The sequence below is a fragment of the Ranitomeya variabilis genome, chromosome 1 (genome assembly GCF_051348905.1).
Source record: "Ranitomeya variabilis isolate aRanVar5 chromosome 1, aRanVar5.hap1, whole genome shotgun sequence".
In the NCBI taxonomy this organism is placed as follows: Eukaryota; Metazoa; Chordata; class Amphibia; order Anura; family Dendrobatidae; genus Ranitomeya; species Ranitomeya variabilis.
This window is the reverse complement of record NC_135232.1, coordinates 1008225030-1008242737: the sequence shown is the minus strand read 5'-3', so window position 1 is coordinate 1008242737 and position 17708 is coordinate 1008225030. Positions and strand designations below refer to the sequence as shown.

The 17708-nt window shown below is 41.6% G+C and overlaps 1 protein-coding gene across 1 annotated transcript in view; it reads left to right on the top strand.

Moving 5' to 3' along the window:
* The window catches only part of GLRA3 (glycine receptor alpha 3), a 443610-nt gene that overhangs the window by 320383 nt on the left and 105519 nt on the right, over positions 1-17708 (top strand). Inside the window, exon 4 of the mRNA XM_077279517.1 lies at positions 2145-2368. Coding sequence (XP_077135632.1) covers positions 2145-2368 — 224 coding nt within the window. The remainder of the gene's footprint in view (positions 1-2144; positions 2369-17708) is intronic.

Genomic DNA, 17708 nt, shown 5'->3' with positions numbered 1-17708 from the left:
GCGGTGCTGAGGAGACGTGTCATCCACATGAAGCAAGCAGGAAGGTGGCATTGCAAAAAGATGGGAGGTCCCGGAACAAGAAGAGCGACACGCATCGGACCGGACCACCCCGCAGGTGAGTATAATAAAAGTTATTTTTCTTCTCTTGCAGGTCAGGCTGGGGGCAGATATACAGCATTATAGAATGCTATATATCAGCCCTGAAAGGTGATGGCCGTATCTCTTATCGGCCAAACCTGGTGACAGGTTCCATTAAATGCACATTGACATCTGCAGGAAGATCACAGCCACAGATCAGTCACGTATCCAAGCATGGATATTGGATCATAGAGTACATGACACAAAAATAATAAAACAATGCAAACATTACCAAATTAAATAGGACATTATGATAACAAGTGAGCCAATCTAAAAAATTATAATCCATGCCCCATGCAAAAAAAATTACATAAATAGGAAATGTAAAGCAAAACATTAAATATGATGAATTATATCTTGTCTCCTGCATAAGCCAAGCAGTTTTGTGGGTTGGTTGATAGCTTAATACAACCCTGCATTATTATGATTCTAGGGTATACACAAGATGCAAAACAGGTTTGTCAAATGGAGTGGATCATGTGATTTGACAAACGTTGTTCAACATCTGCACGATCTTAACTTATTGGCATTAAAATGTTTCATTTATTTGTATAGTGGCTATACTCCTGACATAAGTGAAGTGCACTATTTGTTCATACATATTTTGAGAAGAAAATTATCCCCATTGATGTTAACCATTATTATTGCTTGGTGGAAATCCCAGTATATTATTCATGAACATAATCCTTTGGCAAGTCCTTGATCTACTATGGCTGTTACATCGATGACTCAATTCTAAATTGAAGATCTGGTGTGACAGCTGTATCTGATCTAAGGATTACTTTAACATCAACAAATTAAGGTTACAGTTTACCTTTGCTAGTCATACAAATTAGATTTTGTTTCTTGATTTGGTTTTATGTGGTGACATGATATGCAGCAGGATAGAGACAAGATCGTATCTTATGATTTAATATAAAATGTAAAGTATTAAAATAATAATCTGAGTTTATATACCACTATTTTTTGGTATCATATTATGGCTTCTTACAACTCTATCAATAATTAAGACTTTAAAGCAGAGGACTAAGGAGTACTTACTAAGTGGTGAGATCCATGTAAGAACCGGAATATGATGTAGTGGGAGCAGAGCCTGCATTTTTTGTAAGAGATGGAATATTGTTGCATAATAATAGTTGAGTATAGTAAACACCAGGAATAGTTAAAATTGGTTTAGCTGTTATTCCACTCCCTGATATCAAAACTAAAGATATATGTTACCATTTTATATATAATTAACATATGTATGACATAGATTGCTTCAAGTTTATGGCAAAGTATATTTATGTGTTTATCTTATAGCTGTACAGCTGCCCATGTTACAGTTCTTGGTGTTTGCTAAGAAATATAAAGGAAAACCAATATTTCTATTAAGAAACAAGATATTTTACATACTATTTGTAAAGATAATGTAAATACTGCAATCTGTTTTTTTAATTTAATTTTCACATTTTCAAGTCCTACATAAAAGTTAAAAGAGCATAGTCATATAGTCTAAACAGTTATTGGGAAATTCCATAAAAAAGGTTGCTTCTATGAACAGGAAAATGTGTGTGATGATGCAGTATAAGTTGGATGATTAGATAATTGGTGGCAATACCTACTGACTTCTGCCAACAGTCTATTGGACCGAAGTTTATTTTAACATGCTCCATTCTCTATTCTTTTAGAGACCACTGCCAGATTAGCCTGGCAGTAGCCTATCCTTCTGTCATTGTGAAATAAATATTTTTGCTGGATGTTTATGGGGGTAATTTGAGGGGAAGTGAGTTGTTGATCGTTGTCTAAAGCCTTTGGGTATATGACACTGAGGACCAAGGACATCTACATGAAAGACCAACGACATCTAAATCCACAATTAAATATTATATTTTAGAAATGGTGCTATCATGAGTGACAGTTTATTCTGTTCTTAATCTAATGAAAATGATTTTATTTGTTTGTCACACAGCTGCTGTTATACCTAAGTATACAAAATATATATTAATTATGTTTTACCTCCACAGGATTATCGTTTAAATATTTTTCTGCGTCAGAAGTGGAACGATCCCCGTCTCGCATATAGTGAATATCCAGATGACTCCTTAGATTTAGATCCTTCTATGTTGGATTCTATATGGAAACCAGATTTGTTTTTTGCTAATGAAAAGGGTGCAAACTTTCATGAAGTAACAACTGACAACAAGCTTCTGAGAATCTTCAAAGATGGAAATGTTCTATATTCTATTCGGTGAGTTACAAATTTGAAGTAGACATAATGGAGCAGATTCACTATTTTAAGTGCCACTAGACTACTGAGGATACCACACAAACTTTTGGTGCATTTTTATGTAATTGGCAAATCTACTTTTAGACCTTAATGAGTCTACTTAATGACCTACCTAATGAGTCTAAAATTATTTTGCATTTCAATCACAACAGCTTAACTGGGATATGTTATGGCTATCAAAAGAAGCGGTTGGGCTTAAAACTAATACAAAAAGCACCAAATTGTGACGTAAGCTACTCAAGGGCTCGTATAAAGTTAAACTAAAGTGTTTAAGAATTAATCAAATTTATTCTCCAGCATGGGCAACTGTAATATAAATATATTTGTAACATGCTACTCAAGGTGATTCTACAAGTTAATGATTAATGGGGTTTACTTATTTTTTTCAAACACTAGTTATGCATTTTGACCACGTTTTTGCTAAACAATAGTATAACATGGTCATATGTTGTTTTTTAACTGAACTTGTATTTACCTAATTCTGCAACCTTCTAAGGACCATTTGTTTTAATATAAGGTCCTGATACATAAACCTATGCAATTCAATAAGGGTGAACTTATTTTTTTCATGACTTTAACTGTTAGCTGAACTTTTCGTTACATATGAGCTAATAGAAAGATATATTTGGCAGCAGCTTACCTCCCCTGAAAACACTAGCCCAATCCTTCTTTTCCCTAACACCACCATGTACCTGCTTCAATCTTAAGAATGAAGGACATACTGGCAGGTATGAAGAGGTCAATTTGCATGTCCAACTCTTTTCTGTGAGAAGCCTGCAAATTCCTCAGAGATGAAGAATACTAGAACTATAGTGCTACCTATTGGAAGTAGCAACTTTCGACCCTTTAGTGAGCCTTGCCACATGACTTGTCAGTGCAAAGTATGAGAACTTGTTTGGCTGGGTGAGAGGCATCTGACCAGGATCCAAGGGGTAATGTTTCACCTTGTGGAGATTGACAAGCCAAGCCTGTTGTGCCAAGGTGAGGAGACTTTAAAGACTTGCAATGGTCATCTGGGAAATTAAATATGCAAATTGTATCTTCAGAGAGGTAGAAGACTAGAACTCTAGTGCCACTTATTGGAAGTAGCAATCCTGAAGAGACAATTTGCATATACAATTTCCGAGGAGCATTCGAAGGCTTAAAGGTCTCCTCACCTTGGCACACCAGGCTTGGCATGTCACTCTCCACAAGGAGAAACATTATCCCTTGTATGTTGGAACTCTGAAAACTCCAAAGCACATATTCTTCCAATGTAGTTGAAAATCTACAGCTATACAAATAGGAAAACCTTTATCTATATTAGAAAACAAACAATAGCTAGGGTAAAATAACCCGTCAGAAGATTCATGCTGCCCATGATTATAGCCAGGTATATTTTTCTCTGAAATGCAAATGCAAAAATATACTTTCAAGATCTAGACAGGGACTATAGCCAGAGATAAGACTACTACGGTGCTGCCGCTGGCTGGTTTTTCCTAGCGTTTAAGTGAATGACGGGTCTCTCACTTTGGGAGACTGTCTATCACTTCAAGCAGCACTCGGAGAAGTCGAGTAGGGGTAGCACCGGAGTAGTCCTGTCTCTGGATATGGTCCCTGTCTAGATCTTTAAAGTATATTTTCTCTTAAACGCTCCGGTGTTTCATAGAAAATTATACTTGGCTTCAATCATGTAGTCAAGCTCAGATTCATGCTGCCCGGAACTTGGGCAGCATTAATTTGCTGACAGATTCCCTTTAGGGTGGCCCAAGGTATTGATGGACTGCTCATTATAAACCACGTATCTTATCTAATTTGCCTTAGGAGACAGCCAAGAAAACTGAACAAAATAGAAGAAAAAAAATACATTTGAGCTAAGATGTTGGTAGAGAAGAGTAGATCTTGGGACATATTCTGTATCTTACAGGAAGCCACAAGAGACAGTTATAAATAGAACATCCATTTATGTGGACTGAATATGTTATCATACTGTAAGGTGAACTAATGAGGATTTAGCGAAAGCTTTTACCTTTCAGGATATTTGATTATATAATATGTTTTACCTCCAGTAAAAAAAAGGCTCAATGTCATTAGAAGGACATCATTACAAAAATGTGCCTTGTATAGGAAATGTCAGAAGTAGCCCATGGCTTTGCAGAAACAGAAGCAATTGCGACATGCCATTCAATGTGTCCTTTAGTATCACTGGCAAAAGAGAAAATCCACTGGAAATAGAAATATGAACAGAAATGGAATTCACAATTATAAAATTCAGTGTTCACAATTATAAAATACTGAAGATTGGAAGATGAAAATGTATTTCTAATAAACCATTGTATCATTATTCACTTACATTTTGTGTAACATAGCTGCAGGTTGAGCTAATTTAGAAATAATCTCTATTGCATTTTTTTTCAAATAATAATCATTGAAATAAGATAAAATCTCACCAGCATGGCATGCAATGGGGCCGAAGAGGTAAATCTGAATGGTAAAGACTAGTCTGAGGGCATTGCATAAAATACTCATGGGGTTTAGATATCCAGGTAGGGAGGCAACATAGCAGATTTTTTTTAAATGGACACAGTTGTTTCTGCATAAATCAAAAGTCAAGGCAAATATATAAAAAAAAATTGGTTAGCAAGTTTTTGCTATGTAATCTGAAGACTGCATGAGATAGGGGCTGAAACACAGAATTCAGCGATGTGTCATCTATAATGAAGGTTTTATCATCTGAAGATGGTTACTGCTAGGATTAGCTGCCTTGTGCCAAGTCATCCGACCATGCTCCCTCCTCTGACAAGAGAGTTCACTGTTAATATACAATGTACATGTAAGGAGGTGAAGCACAAGAAGAGTCTGGGGGCAGTTACCTTCTCGGCTCTGTGCCTGGAACCATTGAGCTGTGCTGCAGGTTCCCCAGGGGGCAGACTTAGAGACTGGAACAGGAGGGAAGCTGGGCAGAGAGCGGGAAAGGCACGCGCACAGGGGACAGAGCAGCATGAGCAGCGGTCAGAGCAGGGTGCAGCTGCACTCCAGGAGAGAGAGCTCCCGGTCAGAGGACAAATAGAGGGAGATTGCCCAGAAAGACTGCATCTTGTGAGTACATGAAAGCGGACTCTGCTGTGACTGGAGAGGGGCGCTTTGAGACCCATGTAGAGACATTGGCCCATGCAGAGACTGCGACCCCCTGGTGCCCGTGGTATCAGTACAGAGACTTAACAGTGCAGAGCCTCTGATTCCTGGTGAGAGACTTAACAGTGCAGAGCCCCTGATTTCTGGTGAGAGACTTAATAATAGACTGGCCATCATTTTCTCAGGATAGGCCATGCTGTAAAAGCTAAAGCCTCAGAGCCTGCGCATATCACATTAACTCCCGAAACCCCAGGCAGCGGGCTCCTAGAGACTACTCAGCCCACGAACAACAGGGGGACGACAAGTGCCGCTGTTTCTCGGTGCCTACGTTGGAGAAGACGACCCTTCAAGCAAGTCCTCATCAGACTGATAAGTGTTCATTTCTCAAGAAATCTTGATTACTTCTGTTACACTGTTTGACTCCCATATTTTTGCACTGTTTTATTGCTAGTTATTTTCCATTGCTTCCTCCCTGCGAGGAGAACCTGATTCCTGTTATTCAACCCCTCAACTGTTGGTCTGTCTGTTCCTTGGTGACATACTCAGTACCTGTATACTATTACATACACAGAAAGCTGTCATGTGGGGGGGTTAGCTTTTCAGCTCTGTTTTAGGGTACATCTAAGAACTCTGATTGTGTAACAATTGCTCATTCAGTAAACTCAGTGATACATTGCTGGAATCGGAGTCTCTTTTCCTATTCCTTATGCTGCTTTCAGATGAGTTAGCAAAAAAACTGATGACATATTCCCTTTAAACATTGTAATACTGTATTTTGTACAAACTCTGTAGAAAAATATACTGTTGGAGGAGCCAAATGATAAATATAGTGAAAGAAGGTAGAAACAAAGATTGTGCTACAGCTCTCTGTTTATTTCACATGAGAGCTGGATTCACATTTACACTGCTCTACTACATAAAACTTCTGCTGTATATTGTCTTCTGTGCTGCGTCTGCCTCTGAACATGTATTGAATCTCTGCCATTGTATATTCTGCAGGGGAAACTTACATAGCAGCTTGTCTCCACCTACTAGCGTTTATTGAATTAAAAATGGGTGATAAAGCAGACTTGTGCTTAATGCCGCACTTGATATTAATATCTGCATGTCAAAGTTTAGACTTCTTGGATCTGAACTTTTTCTAATCTCAGCTATTGCAGCAAAATGTCAGCTGTAATATACAGCTCATACCCTCTGCTGATGGCACAGGCTCAGCTTTTAATTCTGTGCCATCAATCTGCCTGCCATAAATGCCAGGTGGGTCCAGTGCCTTATAGGCAGGTCTGTATTTATAGGCCACATGCTGCCAAGGGTTTGATAAATATCTACACATTAATATGTTTTGAATTAATTTTTTTTCTATAATTCTCAAAGTTCCCAGTGTATTGCTTTCTAAAATGTAATATTTACAGATAACAATATAAACTATACTGTTTATCCCTATAACAGCATTGCTATGATATTCTGTATAAAGCTGATTCAAAGCTAATTCAAACTCTTTTTGTACTTAAAAAATATTTGTAGCACCAAAGTGGTAGCCAGATGCTTTACATACAAAGTAAACCAGACAACTGCAACACGTGACTTTTCAGATTGTTCTCTTTTAGCTGACAGGGTACTTTGGGAGTTGTAGTATCTGCATACTTTTAAGGGTAATACAGATTGAGATGCTTTCTTGTGACTTTAAAGCAAACGTGTCAGAAGGATTTTGCTAAGTTAACTGCAGGAATTGTCATGTTGCCACTGTTACACAGATTAAAATGATACCTGCTGTGAAGAAATCCGTCTTGTGGTTCTTGTGTAATCAGTGTTAGAAGTTTTCAGTTAATGAAATGCATGTGCTTTGGGGCGTGACTGTTGGCAGAGTCTTATCTTCCTGCTGTAGGCCAGAGAAACCAAGGAAAGACCTGCCCACAGGCCGCCCTGAAGCACAAACCGTCTGTCTCTCTCTCTCTTTCTCAATGATGAGGAACATGTTTGTGCTTCGGGGTGGCCTATGGGCAGGTCTTTCCTTGGTTTCTTTGGCCTAGATCAGGAGTAGGACACTCTGCCTACTGTCCCAACCCTTGATCACCGGCATATCATTAACTGATTAACTTCTTATACTGACTACATAAGAACCACAAGATGGATTTCTTCACCCCAGATATCATTTTAATCAGGGTAACAGTGGCAACCATACAATGCCTGTAGTTTACTTGGCAAAATTCTGCTGACAGGTTTGCTTTAATATAGAAAAAATGGTCTGCACTCAAAATTTAAACGAGAGGTGCAGAAGGAGTGGGTCGTAGTCCCAATGCATACAGGAAGGAAAATCTGCTGCACTCTCAAAAATTGATATTTTGCAAAGTAATTTTATTGATTAACATTTATACATAAGGTGAATCAGATGGGTTACATAAGCAACAAAATAAAGCCAATTTTGACCCATCCCGGTCTTTGTCAAGGTTGCAGAATATCTGAATTACTTTAATGCAGGGTGTGGAAACAGGTTCTTTTACTTGTGGATTGCTTAGATTATTATTGTTGTGTCTTTTAGACACTAGTGAAATATGTTCCTCAGGGTGTGTGTGGGATGTTCACTTCTGCAGATATTTTCACCTTAAATCGCACTTTGGTAAATGGTACATGAGCCCCAGACAGAATGGACAAGAAAGGAATCAGTCCATATTATAACTGTAAATTGGATTTTACTGATGTACTTGATGTAACAAATATACAGAGAATAGCAAGCATATGACTAGTGAGGCTATGTTCACATCACGTTATAGCCACACATCAGTCAGTGACTCTGACGGAGCTTTCATCTAAGGCCTTGAAAAATGAGATTCAGCGTATCTGCCGATGGGGTCACTGACTTTAATGAAGCTGTCACTTTGTGCTCTATCTGACCTCATTTTCTGCAGCATTTGCCTTTTTCAGGTGAGTACCCAAACGTTATCAACCACGTTTTTATGCCTGCCTGAAAAAAGCGGATACTGACAAAAGTTAAGTCAGATAAAACACAGAGTGACTCAGTCTGTATCTTTAAAGTTATCAGCCCCATCGACGGATATGTCAGAATCCCAATTATCAGGGCTTCAAACAGAAACCCTGCTAGAGACTTTGACATGTGGCAAAAAAAGTGACGTGTACATAGACTCAATTACATCTTCTGTGACAAAGGGAGGCACAGGCTCAATGATTACATGTGATGGCACATACTTTACAGAGTATCTAGCAGTTACACACATCTCTCCTCTGGCTCTTTATCTTTTCAGGTAGTACTTTACTTCTGCCTGAAGTTCACTCACTGTGTGCAGTCAGCACCCCAACTTGACTATCTAGACTTCTTCCTCTAAATTCCAAGTCCAGCTTCCACTCTCTGTCCCTCTCACCTTGTCATCTAGGAGTCATCACAAACTCATAGCTACCTCTCTTGACTTCTGGCTCAGTATCACTGAAGTTGCTTTTTCATCTCTCTCCTAGATCTCTGTCCTGATCCTAGGTCTGTATGGCAGCTTTCCATCCACTTGTCAGTGTTACGGTTAATGTATAAGCATGGTATCTTCATCCGTCCTTATCACATTTGCCCTGGTGTGGCATTCTTGCTTTGCAGTCCCTTACTTCTTCTCTTGTGACATACTGGTCCATAATTACTATTAACCAGGAAGCATTACCTTGTTTGCTCTTAGAACAACCCTCCCCCTTAGTGACACACTGACTCGCTATAACTTATCTCTGCCAGGCTGCCTGTCATCCCATACCTTTCATATTAAAGGAATTATGATAAACCATAGCATTAACCATAAAATCCCAATTCTTGGGGGAGTCAACAATCTCTAACTCCTTTACTGTACACAGTCACAGGTTGTAGACCAATGGAGGGCTAGCATCAAATGTATATAGTCTGGGGAAAATTGTATTTTTATCTACCTGTATGTATTTATTTTGTAAATATCTAAATGTTCATTAGACTTTTACAGTGGTTTACGATCAAGAAAGGACATAACTTCTTTGCTTAGCTGTCCTCTTCTTACTCCCACCCCAAAGAGATAAGAAAAGGAAAAAGACATTTAAATGTATAGTCAATGCTAGATGCAGGTATATAATCACTAGTGATGAGTGAGCACTAACATGCTCAGGTGCTCATTGCTGGGGTCGAGCGAATTGGAATGCTCAGGTGCTCGACTCTAGCAACGAGCCCAATGTAAGTCTATGGCAAAACCGAGCATTTTTGCCGCGACCATCTCCGGGGGTCCTTTCAGGGTCTAAAAATGTCTGAAATTGATGGAAACACTGCTCAACTGACATGGAAACATCAAGGGGAATATCCCTGGAAGCATTCCTGACTCCCAGGTCACTGCTGTGAACGATGTTGTCAGAGTCATACGCCACTTTTACAGGCGCACAATAAAATATACAAAAATGAAACCAAAAAGGATTTTCCTGGGAAATAGGTTAAGGAACATCCTTTCCCGGGTAATGATTTGTATGTAAGGCAAAATAAATAGCCCAAATCAAAAATGTTCCTCCATTACTTGGGGTATGTTCACATGCAGCGTTTTTGATGCGTTTTTCAACTTTACCATTGCTTTCAATCAAGACAAATGCATTCACTGGGAAATGTCATTTTAACAGTTTACAACCTTATTTGTCCATGTGGTGTGTGACACATCATCAAACACATCCTGATTCATTTATGAAGGAGGGACTCTGAAAGTCACAAAGTCTATTTTTATGGAGCCAGCAGTCGGTCCTCACTATTCTTAGAGAGCCATCAGCCGGCTATGCTTCATTGTTCCCATTATTAAACAGTGGGTCCCTTATACTGTTATTGCGTATGCAGTGAGTGGCAGGGCTGCCCAAAATTTGGACGCACTCCAACAACCCATTCAACAGATGATGACCACATGCAACCAAAGTTCCCAGTATTCATTTGGTACTCCCATACTGCTTGCTTATGGATTAAATGTAAGGCCTGCCCTGCACCAAAGTTACACACACCCCAATAAACCTTTGAACCCACTTGCTGGATGTTTACAAGAAAGCCAAGTTACCAACATTCATTTGGTACACCCATACTGTTTGCTTATGCATTGAATGTAAGGCCTGCCCTTCACCAAAGTTACATGCACTCTAATAAGCCTCTGAACTCACATACTGGATGGCCAGATAAAAAACAAGTTTACTTTATTTATTTGAAACTGCAAAACTGTTTGCTTATGCATTGAATGCAAGGCCTGCCATTCACCAAAGTTACATACACCCCAATAAGCCTTTGAACCCACGTACAGGATGGCCACACGAAAACCAAGTTCACATTATTCATTTGGTACCCCCATACCGTTTGCTTATGCATTGAATGCAAGGCCTGCCCTGCACCAAAGTTACATGCATCCCAATAAGGATTTGAGCACATGTAATGCATGGCAACATGAAACCAAAGTTCCCATTATTATAATATTTTTCAGTCAACTAAAGTTTGCCCATGAAGTGAACACAAGGCCTGCCCAAAATTTGCACACTCCAATCCCCCAAGGAATAAATGTGGAGGATGGCCTTCGAATACTCTTTTCCCAGTTTAAAGGAGCGGGTCTTGTATACTTGTAATGCCCACATGCTAAGTGTATGGGCTGCCAAATATTTCACCATGTGGGGGTACACCTCAACATACCGTGTAAACATTTTTGGAGCGGGCATCATAAACATTCTTGAAAAAAATTACTTGGCTGTTGCATTATGGAGCAAGTTCACCCTTGTTTTCTAGTGGTGGTGTCTGAAGAGATGTGGAGGATGTCCTCCTGTTAATCTTTTCCCAATTTAATGGAGCAGGTCTCCTAAACTTGTGATGCCCATACACTAAGTGTATGGGTTGACAAATATTTCCCCCTGGGGGGTACACATCAACATACTGTGTAAAAAAATTTTTTAAATGGAATCAAAACACCCTTTTAAACAATAAGTTGGCTGTTGCATCACGGACCATGGTCACCATGGTGATCTAGAGGTGGTGGATGATGAGGAGGAGGAGAAGGAAAAGGATAACACCAAATAGCCGAAATCAGGAAGCATATTCCCATGTGTGGGTGTGAAGAGGTGCATGGGAATAAACATCTCAAAAAAAGACACTGTATTGGAGGTTATGTTTCGCTGCTATCATTTGGTGGTGTAGAGAAGTCTGGCCCAATCCAGCCCTTGTTAATTTTTATAAGAATCAGCCGGAAAAGCAGGGTCAACATTACCCATATAAAGAGCGCACGTCTCAGCCAAGGAGTCCTTCTTGGTATGTAGTCCAATGTATAAAGATATAAAAGACAGCGCCTCACACGTTGGTGAAATAGATCACAATTTATTCTGCCTTCTGTGGCGATGTTTCGATCCCAAAGATCTTTTTCAAGCTTGACCAACGTGTGAGGCGCTGTCTTTTATATCTTTATACATTGCTACAGTCTGCATCTTCTCAAACTTTGCACTCCTTGTGAGATTACCCCGCGACTCTAGGCCAGAGTGATGGGAGGGTCTGAGAAAATTCTCCCAGAACTTTGCCAGTGTCCCCCTGCCTCTGCTGGATTGGAGTTGTGTCTCTCGCCTGTATTCCTTGGTTGTCCAACGAACTGTGACCTTTGCTGCCAGCATTTTCAGATGGGAATTTCTTTAAAAAATTCCACAACACTGGCCCTCTGGTACCGCAACATTTTAGTATACCTATCTGCCTCTGGAAGAAGAGATTGAAAGTTCTCCTTGTAGTGTGGGTCTAGAAGTGTCACCAACCAGTAATGAGTGTCACCGAAAATTTTGATAATGCAAGGGTCACCGGAAAAGCAGCACAATATAAAGTCAGCCATGCATGCCAGACTGCTAACAGGCAAGACTTCCGTGTCCTCACCAGCAGGATGACTGCTGCTGCTGTGGCAGCAGCAGCAGTTATCCTGCTGGTGAAGACACGAAAGCAGCAGGATGACTGACCATGCTGTCCTCCTCCTCCGTGTCTTCAGGCCATCCACACTGAACAGTCGGTATGACAGTTGTGCTTGTAGTACTGTCTATAGCGCATGATAGTAGCTCCTGTTCTTCCTCCTTCTCTTCATCATTGTCAACCAATCCATGTTGGGATGACATGAGGCTGGACTGTCTGTAATCAGCCTGTATGGTTCTTTGCTGAATGTCATTGTGCTTCGCCTGCAATGCCTCCTCTTTCATTGTGAGCAGAGAGCTTTTCAGAATGCAGAAAAGTGGGATGATTATGCTAATTATGGCGTCATCACTGCTCACCAATTTGGTGGAGTACTCAAAGTTTTGTAGGATGGCACATATGTCTGACATCCATGTCCACTCCTGACACTTATGTGTGGAGTCTGAACTGAATACTGACGCTTTTTTTGTGCTGGTAGTCATCAACTGCCTTCTTCTGCTCACAAACCCTTTCCAACATATGCAGTGTAGAGTTCCAACGTGTAGGGACATCACACACCAGTCCATGAGCCGGAAGCTGCAAATGCTGCTGAAGCACGGCAAGGGCAGCTGAAGCTGTAGCTGACTTTCTAAAATGGGCATACAGTTGGCGTACTTTCACAAGCAGATCCAGCAACTCCGGGTAGCTTTTGAGAAACCGTTGAATGATGAGGTTAAGCACATGGGCCAGGCATGGGACTTGTGTGAGCTCACCTCGCCACAGAGCCGCCACCAGGTTCTGGCCATTGTCACACATGACCATGCCTGGCTGTAGGTTCAGCAGTGTCAGCCACAAATGTGACTGCTCTTTCAGAGCTATACGAGTAGCACACGGCACTCAAGGTTCCTTGGTGGTGCACAAGTAAGGTTTCCAACCCGTCAGTTAATAATAAAGCACTTGGCACTCAAAGATTCATTTGCAAGATGAACGTAAAAGTTTTGTTTATTTGTGCGACCAGTTCAAAAGATTTTAAACGTTTTCGGTCACAAGACCTTCATCAGAAACATCTCTTATGAAACTGGAAGCAAGACAGCGCGATGCATAGGCCCAAAAGACCTGCGCACAAATATAACCTGGCAAAAACACCTCAGGGGTCCTGGAGGGTGTATCAGAGGTAGGGCACACGGAAACAGCGAAAACTCGCTGGAGGGAGCTGGCGCTAGTGTGTCCAGGTCCGGGATGCCGAGGTGCTGGGGAGCCGGTGTTGCCAGAAGCCACTCAGAGCACTTATCCACATGTCCATGGTTAGGTGAACTTTCCCAGTAACAGGATGGCTGAAGACACAGATAATGTTGTTTGGACACGTGCTTGTATAATGCCAGGACGGCACACCAGGATAAATAGTGGCGGCTGGTGACTGAGTACTTTGGGACGGCCACCGCCATCAGGTTGCGGAAAGCTTCTGTCTCCACGAGCCTAAAAGGCAACATTTTGAGCGCAAGCAGACAAAAAATGTGTGAATTTAGTACTGTTGCCTGTGAGGTGTTGGCTGTGTATTTCCGCTTGCGTTCCAATGACTGGGGTATGGAAAACTGAAGGCTGCGTTGGGACAAGGACATGGACGTGATTGATGATGGTGCTAGTTCATTGTGGGCAGTGACAGGTGCAGGGCAGTAGGCATCTTCACATGCAGCGTGGGCGGGGATTGCCTTGCACGGATAACAGTGGAAGAAGCAGTGGTGTCACCTGCAGATGCTGTTCCTGGAACTTGGGGTTCTGCCCCCGAAGTCAGGTAGTTTGCTGCCATGTGCCTGATCATTCTGGTGGTGGTCAGGCTGGTAGTTTTGCTACCCCTGCTGATGCGGGCATGGCAGGTGGTGCAAATGGCCTGTTTGGGGTTATTCACAGAGTCTTTAAAAAACAACCAGACTCGGGAAGACCTAACAGTTGGGCTGCCAACTTCCATTGTTTTGGTGTTATAAGGAATGGGTTGCCTGCCTTCTGTCTGCGGATACCACACTGCTTCTTCCTGCCTGTTGGGGTTCTACGCCTCCCTCCCCCTGTGTGCTGCTTTCCTTGCTCTGCATGGTCTCCTGCCAGGTTGGGTCAGTTACTATATCATCCACCACCTCGTCTTCCACTTTCCTGGACCTCCTCCTGACTTTCTAGCAATTGTGTCTCATCTTCGTCCACCTCTTGTGACATGCTCCCTCCATCGCCTTTGTGTGACCGTAGCTGCTCAAATATTTGGGCATCGCTACGTGCGATCTCATCTTGCCCAGCTTCAAGTGGACTGGGTAACAGGCCCGAATTTATAAATGGAAAAGTGAACAGCTCTTAGGAGTGTCCAAGTGTGGGATCAGTTGCCTCCGAGCACTTGGCATAGTGGGAGGAAGAAGGATCAGGTTGAGGAATATGCGGTCCAGACACACGGCTACTCAGACTTGACCGTGTGGAAGACGGTGCTGGTGGTGGTGGCAAAGTGACTGAAAGCATTATCCGCTATTCAACCAACAACCTTTTGACATTGCTCTGGGTTCAATAGTGGTGTTCTGCGGTCCCCTAGTAATTCGGACAGGAAGGTCGGGCAAGAAGATGTAGGTGTTTGTTGTGGCAAAAATTCAGCTTGCTCACGGCCTCGGCCTCGGCCTCTGCATGCATCATCACCATCACGTTCACTTCCCCGTTCCTTACTATGCGCCTTGCCCATTTTAAAGGGGCTACAATATTTTCCACATTCACTGCAATTGGCTGAATTTGGAGCGAACTGATATGTGATCCAAACTAGGGTAAGACACAGCAAAAACAGTTGAATGGAGGCCTGAAATGCCACAATTTGTAGCCCACAGATTGATGAAGCGTCTGATGGAGATACCACACTTTTCAATATGTGGCCTGTATGTTTTGTTTTTAATGCAAATTAGTGTATAGAACTATTGTAACAAACAGCCACAACAGTTGAATGGAGGTCTCAAATGCCACAATTTATAGCACACAGATGTATGAGGCGTTTGATGGAGATACCACACTGTTCAATATGTGGCCTGTATTTTTACCGCAAATTAATGTATGGAACTAGGGTAACACAGCAAATAAAGGCGAATGTAGGCCTGAAGTGCCACAATTTGTAGCCCACAGATAGATAAGGCAACTGAAGGAGATACCACACTGTTCAATATGTGGCCGGTATTTTCTTTTCCAGAAAAATAGTGTATAGAAATATGGTAACACACAGCACAAACAGTTGAATGTAGCCCTCAAATGCTACAATTTGTAGCCTACAGATAGATGAGGCATCTGAAGGAGATACTACACTGTTCAATATGTGGCCTGTATTTTTTTATTTTACACAAAATATTGTATAGAACTAGGGTAATAGACAGCCAAAACAGTTGAATGGAGGTCTCAAATGCCACAATTTGTATCCCACAGACAAAAGAGGCGTCGGATGGAGATACCACACTGTTCAATATGTGGCTTTTATTTTTGTTTTTTTTTAATACAAAATACTGCATAGAATAAGGGTTGCACCCAGAAAAAAACATTGAATGTAGGCCTCAAATGCCACAATTTGTAGGCCACATGAGGACGCTGATGGAGACACCACACTGTTCAATATGTGGCTTGTATTTATTATTTTTTAATGCAAAATAGTGTATAGAACTAGGGTAACAGACAGCAAAAACAGTTAAATGGAGGCCTCAAATGCCACAATTTGTAGCTCACAGATAGATGAGGCGTCTGATGGAGATACCGCACTGTTTAATATGTGGCTAATTGTCAAGAGCCTTGCTGCAGACTTACAGCAGGAGTATGTGCACGTGTTACAGAAGGACAGAGAGAGAGTAAGGAGCGCTGCAGGGAGCTTACCTGCCAGAGCGCAGGACCTGAAGCAAGTGACCTCCGGGGGAGTGGACAGATAACGAGTAGCGACTGTGACCGGAGAAGCTAGAGAGTAGTCTGAGCGTGCCAATGTAAAGCAGGGAGGACATTGAAGTGCCAAAAGGGTGAGACGTAAGCGTGGTCGCGGCGTAGCGATGTAGCAAAAAGGTCGGGGAGCCAAAGATAGCGGTGCAGTACAAACTGGGCAGACAGGAAGGAAGTTAGAGTACCCATCTGAAGGTCAGAACCAGAAACAGACAATAAGCACAGAGTCACAAGGCAAAGCACAGAACGAGAAAACAGACCAAGTCATACACAAGAAAGCAATCAGACTAAACAGAATGCAAGCACACCAAGGGGTCAGACACACAGCCAAGAAAGATGCATCATGTATCACTGACAAGGATCCCCAGATGAAGGCGGGTAAATATAGCCCTCCCCAAACCAAAAGGAGGCAATACAAATTAACCCCGAGAGGACAGGGAAGGAACCCTGTCCACAACCATGACACCTGTATTTTTTTAAATGCAAAATAGTGTATAGAACTAGGGTAACAGACAGCAAAAATAGTTGAATGGAGGTTTCAAATTCCACAATTTGTAGCCCACAGATAGATGAAGCGTCTGATGGAGATAACACACTTCAATATGTGGCCGGTATTTTTTTTTTTACCGCAAAACAGTGTATAGAACTAGAGTAACACACAGCAAAAAAAGGTGAATGTAGGCCTGAAATGCCCAAATTTTTAGCCCACAGATAGATGAGGCATATGACAGAGATACCACACTGTTAAATATGTGGCCTGTATTTTTGTTTTTTCCAGAAAAATAGTGTATAGAATTAGGGTAACACACAGCAAAAAAAGGTGAATATAGACCTGAAATGCCCAAATTTTTAGCCCACAGATAGATGAGGCATATAACAGAGATACCACACTGTTAAATATGTGGCCTGTATTTTTGTTTTTTCCACTGTTAGGGTTGGCAGAACGCACTGAGTATATATATATATATATGTATTATTAGGTGAGTTCGCAACCCGGGGTCCAACGTGCAGGAGAGGAACCTGCTGCTGGCAAATGGCAGCGGTATAAGCGAACTCTGTTAACTCCACAGAGTCACAAGGAACAAGATGCTGTGCCCTGTTAACCTCACAGAGGTACACAGCTACCTACCAGAGCAAACTGTGGTCATGCAGTCAGAGAAAACAGACAAACAACTCCTCACCGGAGGTGCCGGTATTCTAGGGGTTTATTTCAGCCACACCCTAACCGCATCCAGACATGACTACACTGGCGCTGAGCTCATAGACATCGGTTTGATACTAGCCGTGCGGCCATGCAAACCTTTTATAGCTGCAGCAACTTCATGACCTTCCTAGAGGACCAATGGGAGCTGCTACAGTACCTGAGCAACTTCATGACCTTCCTAG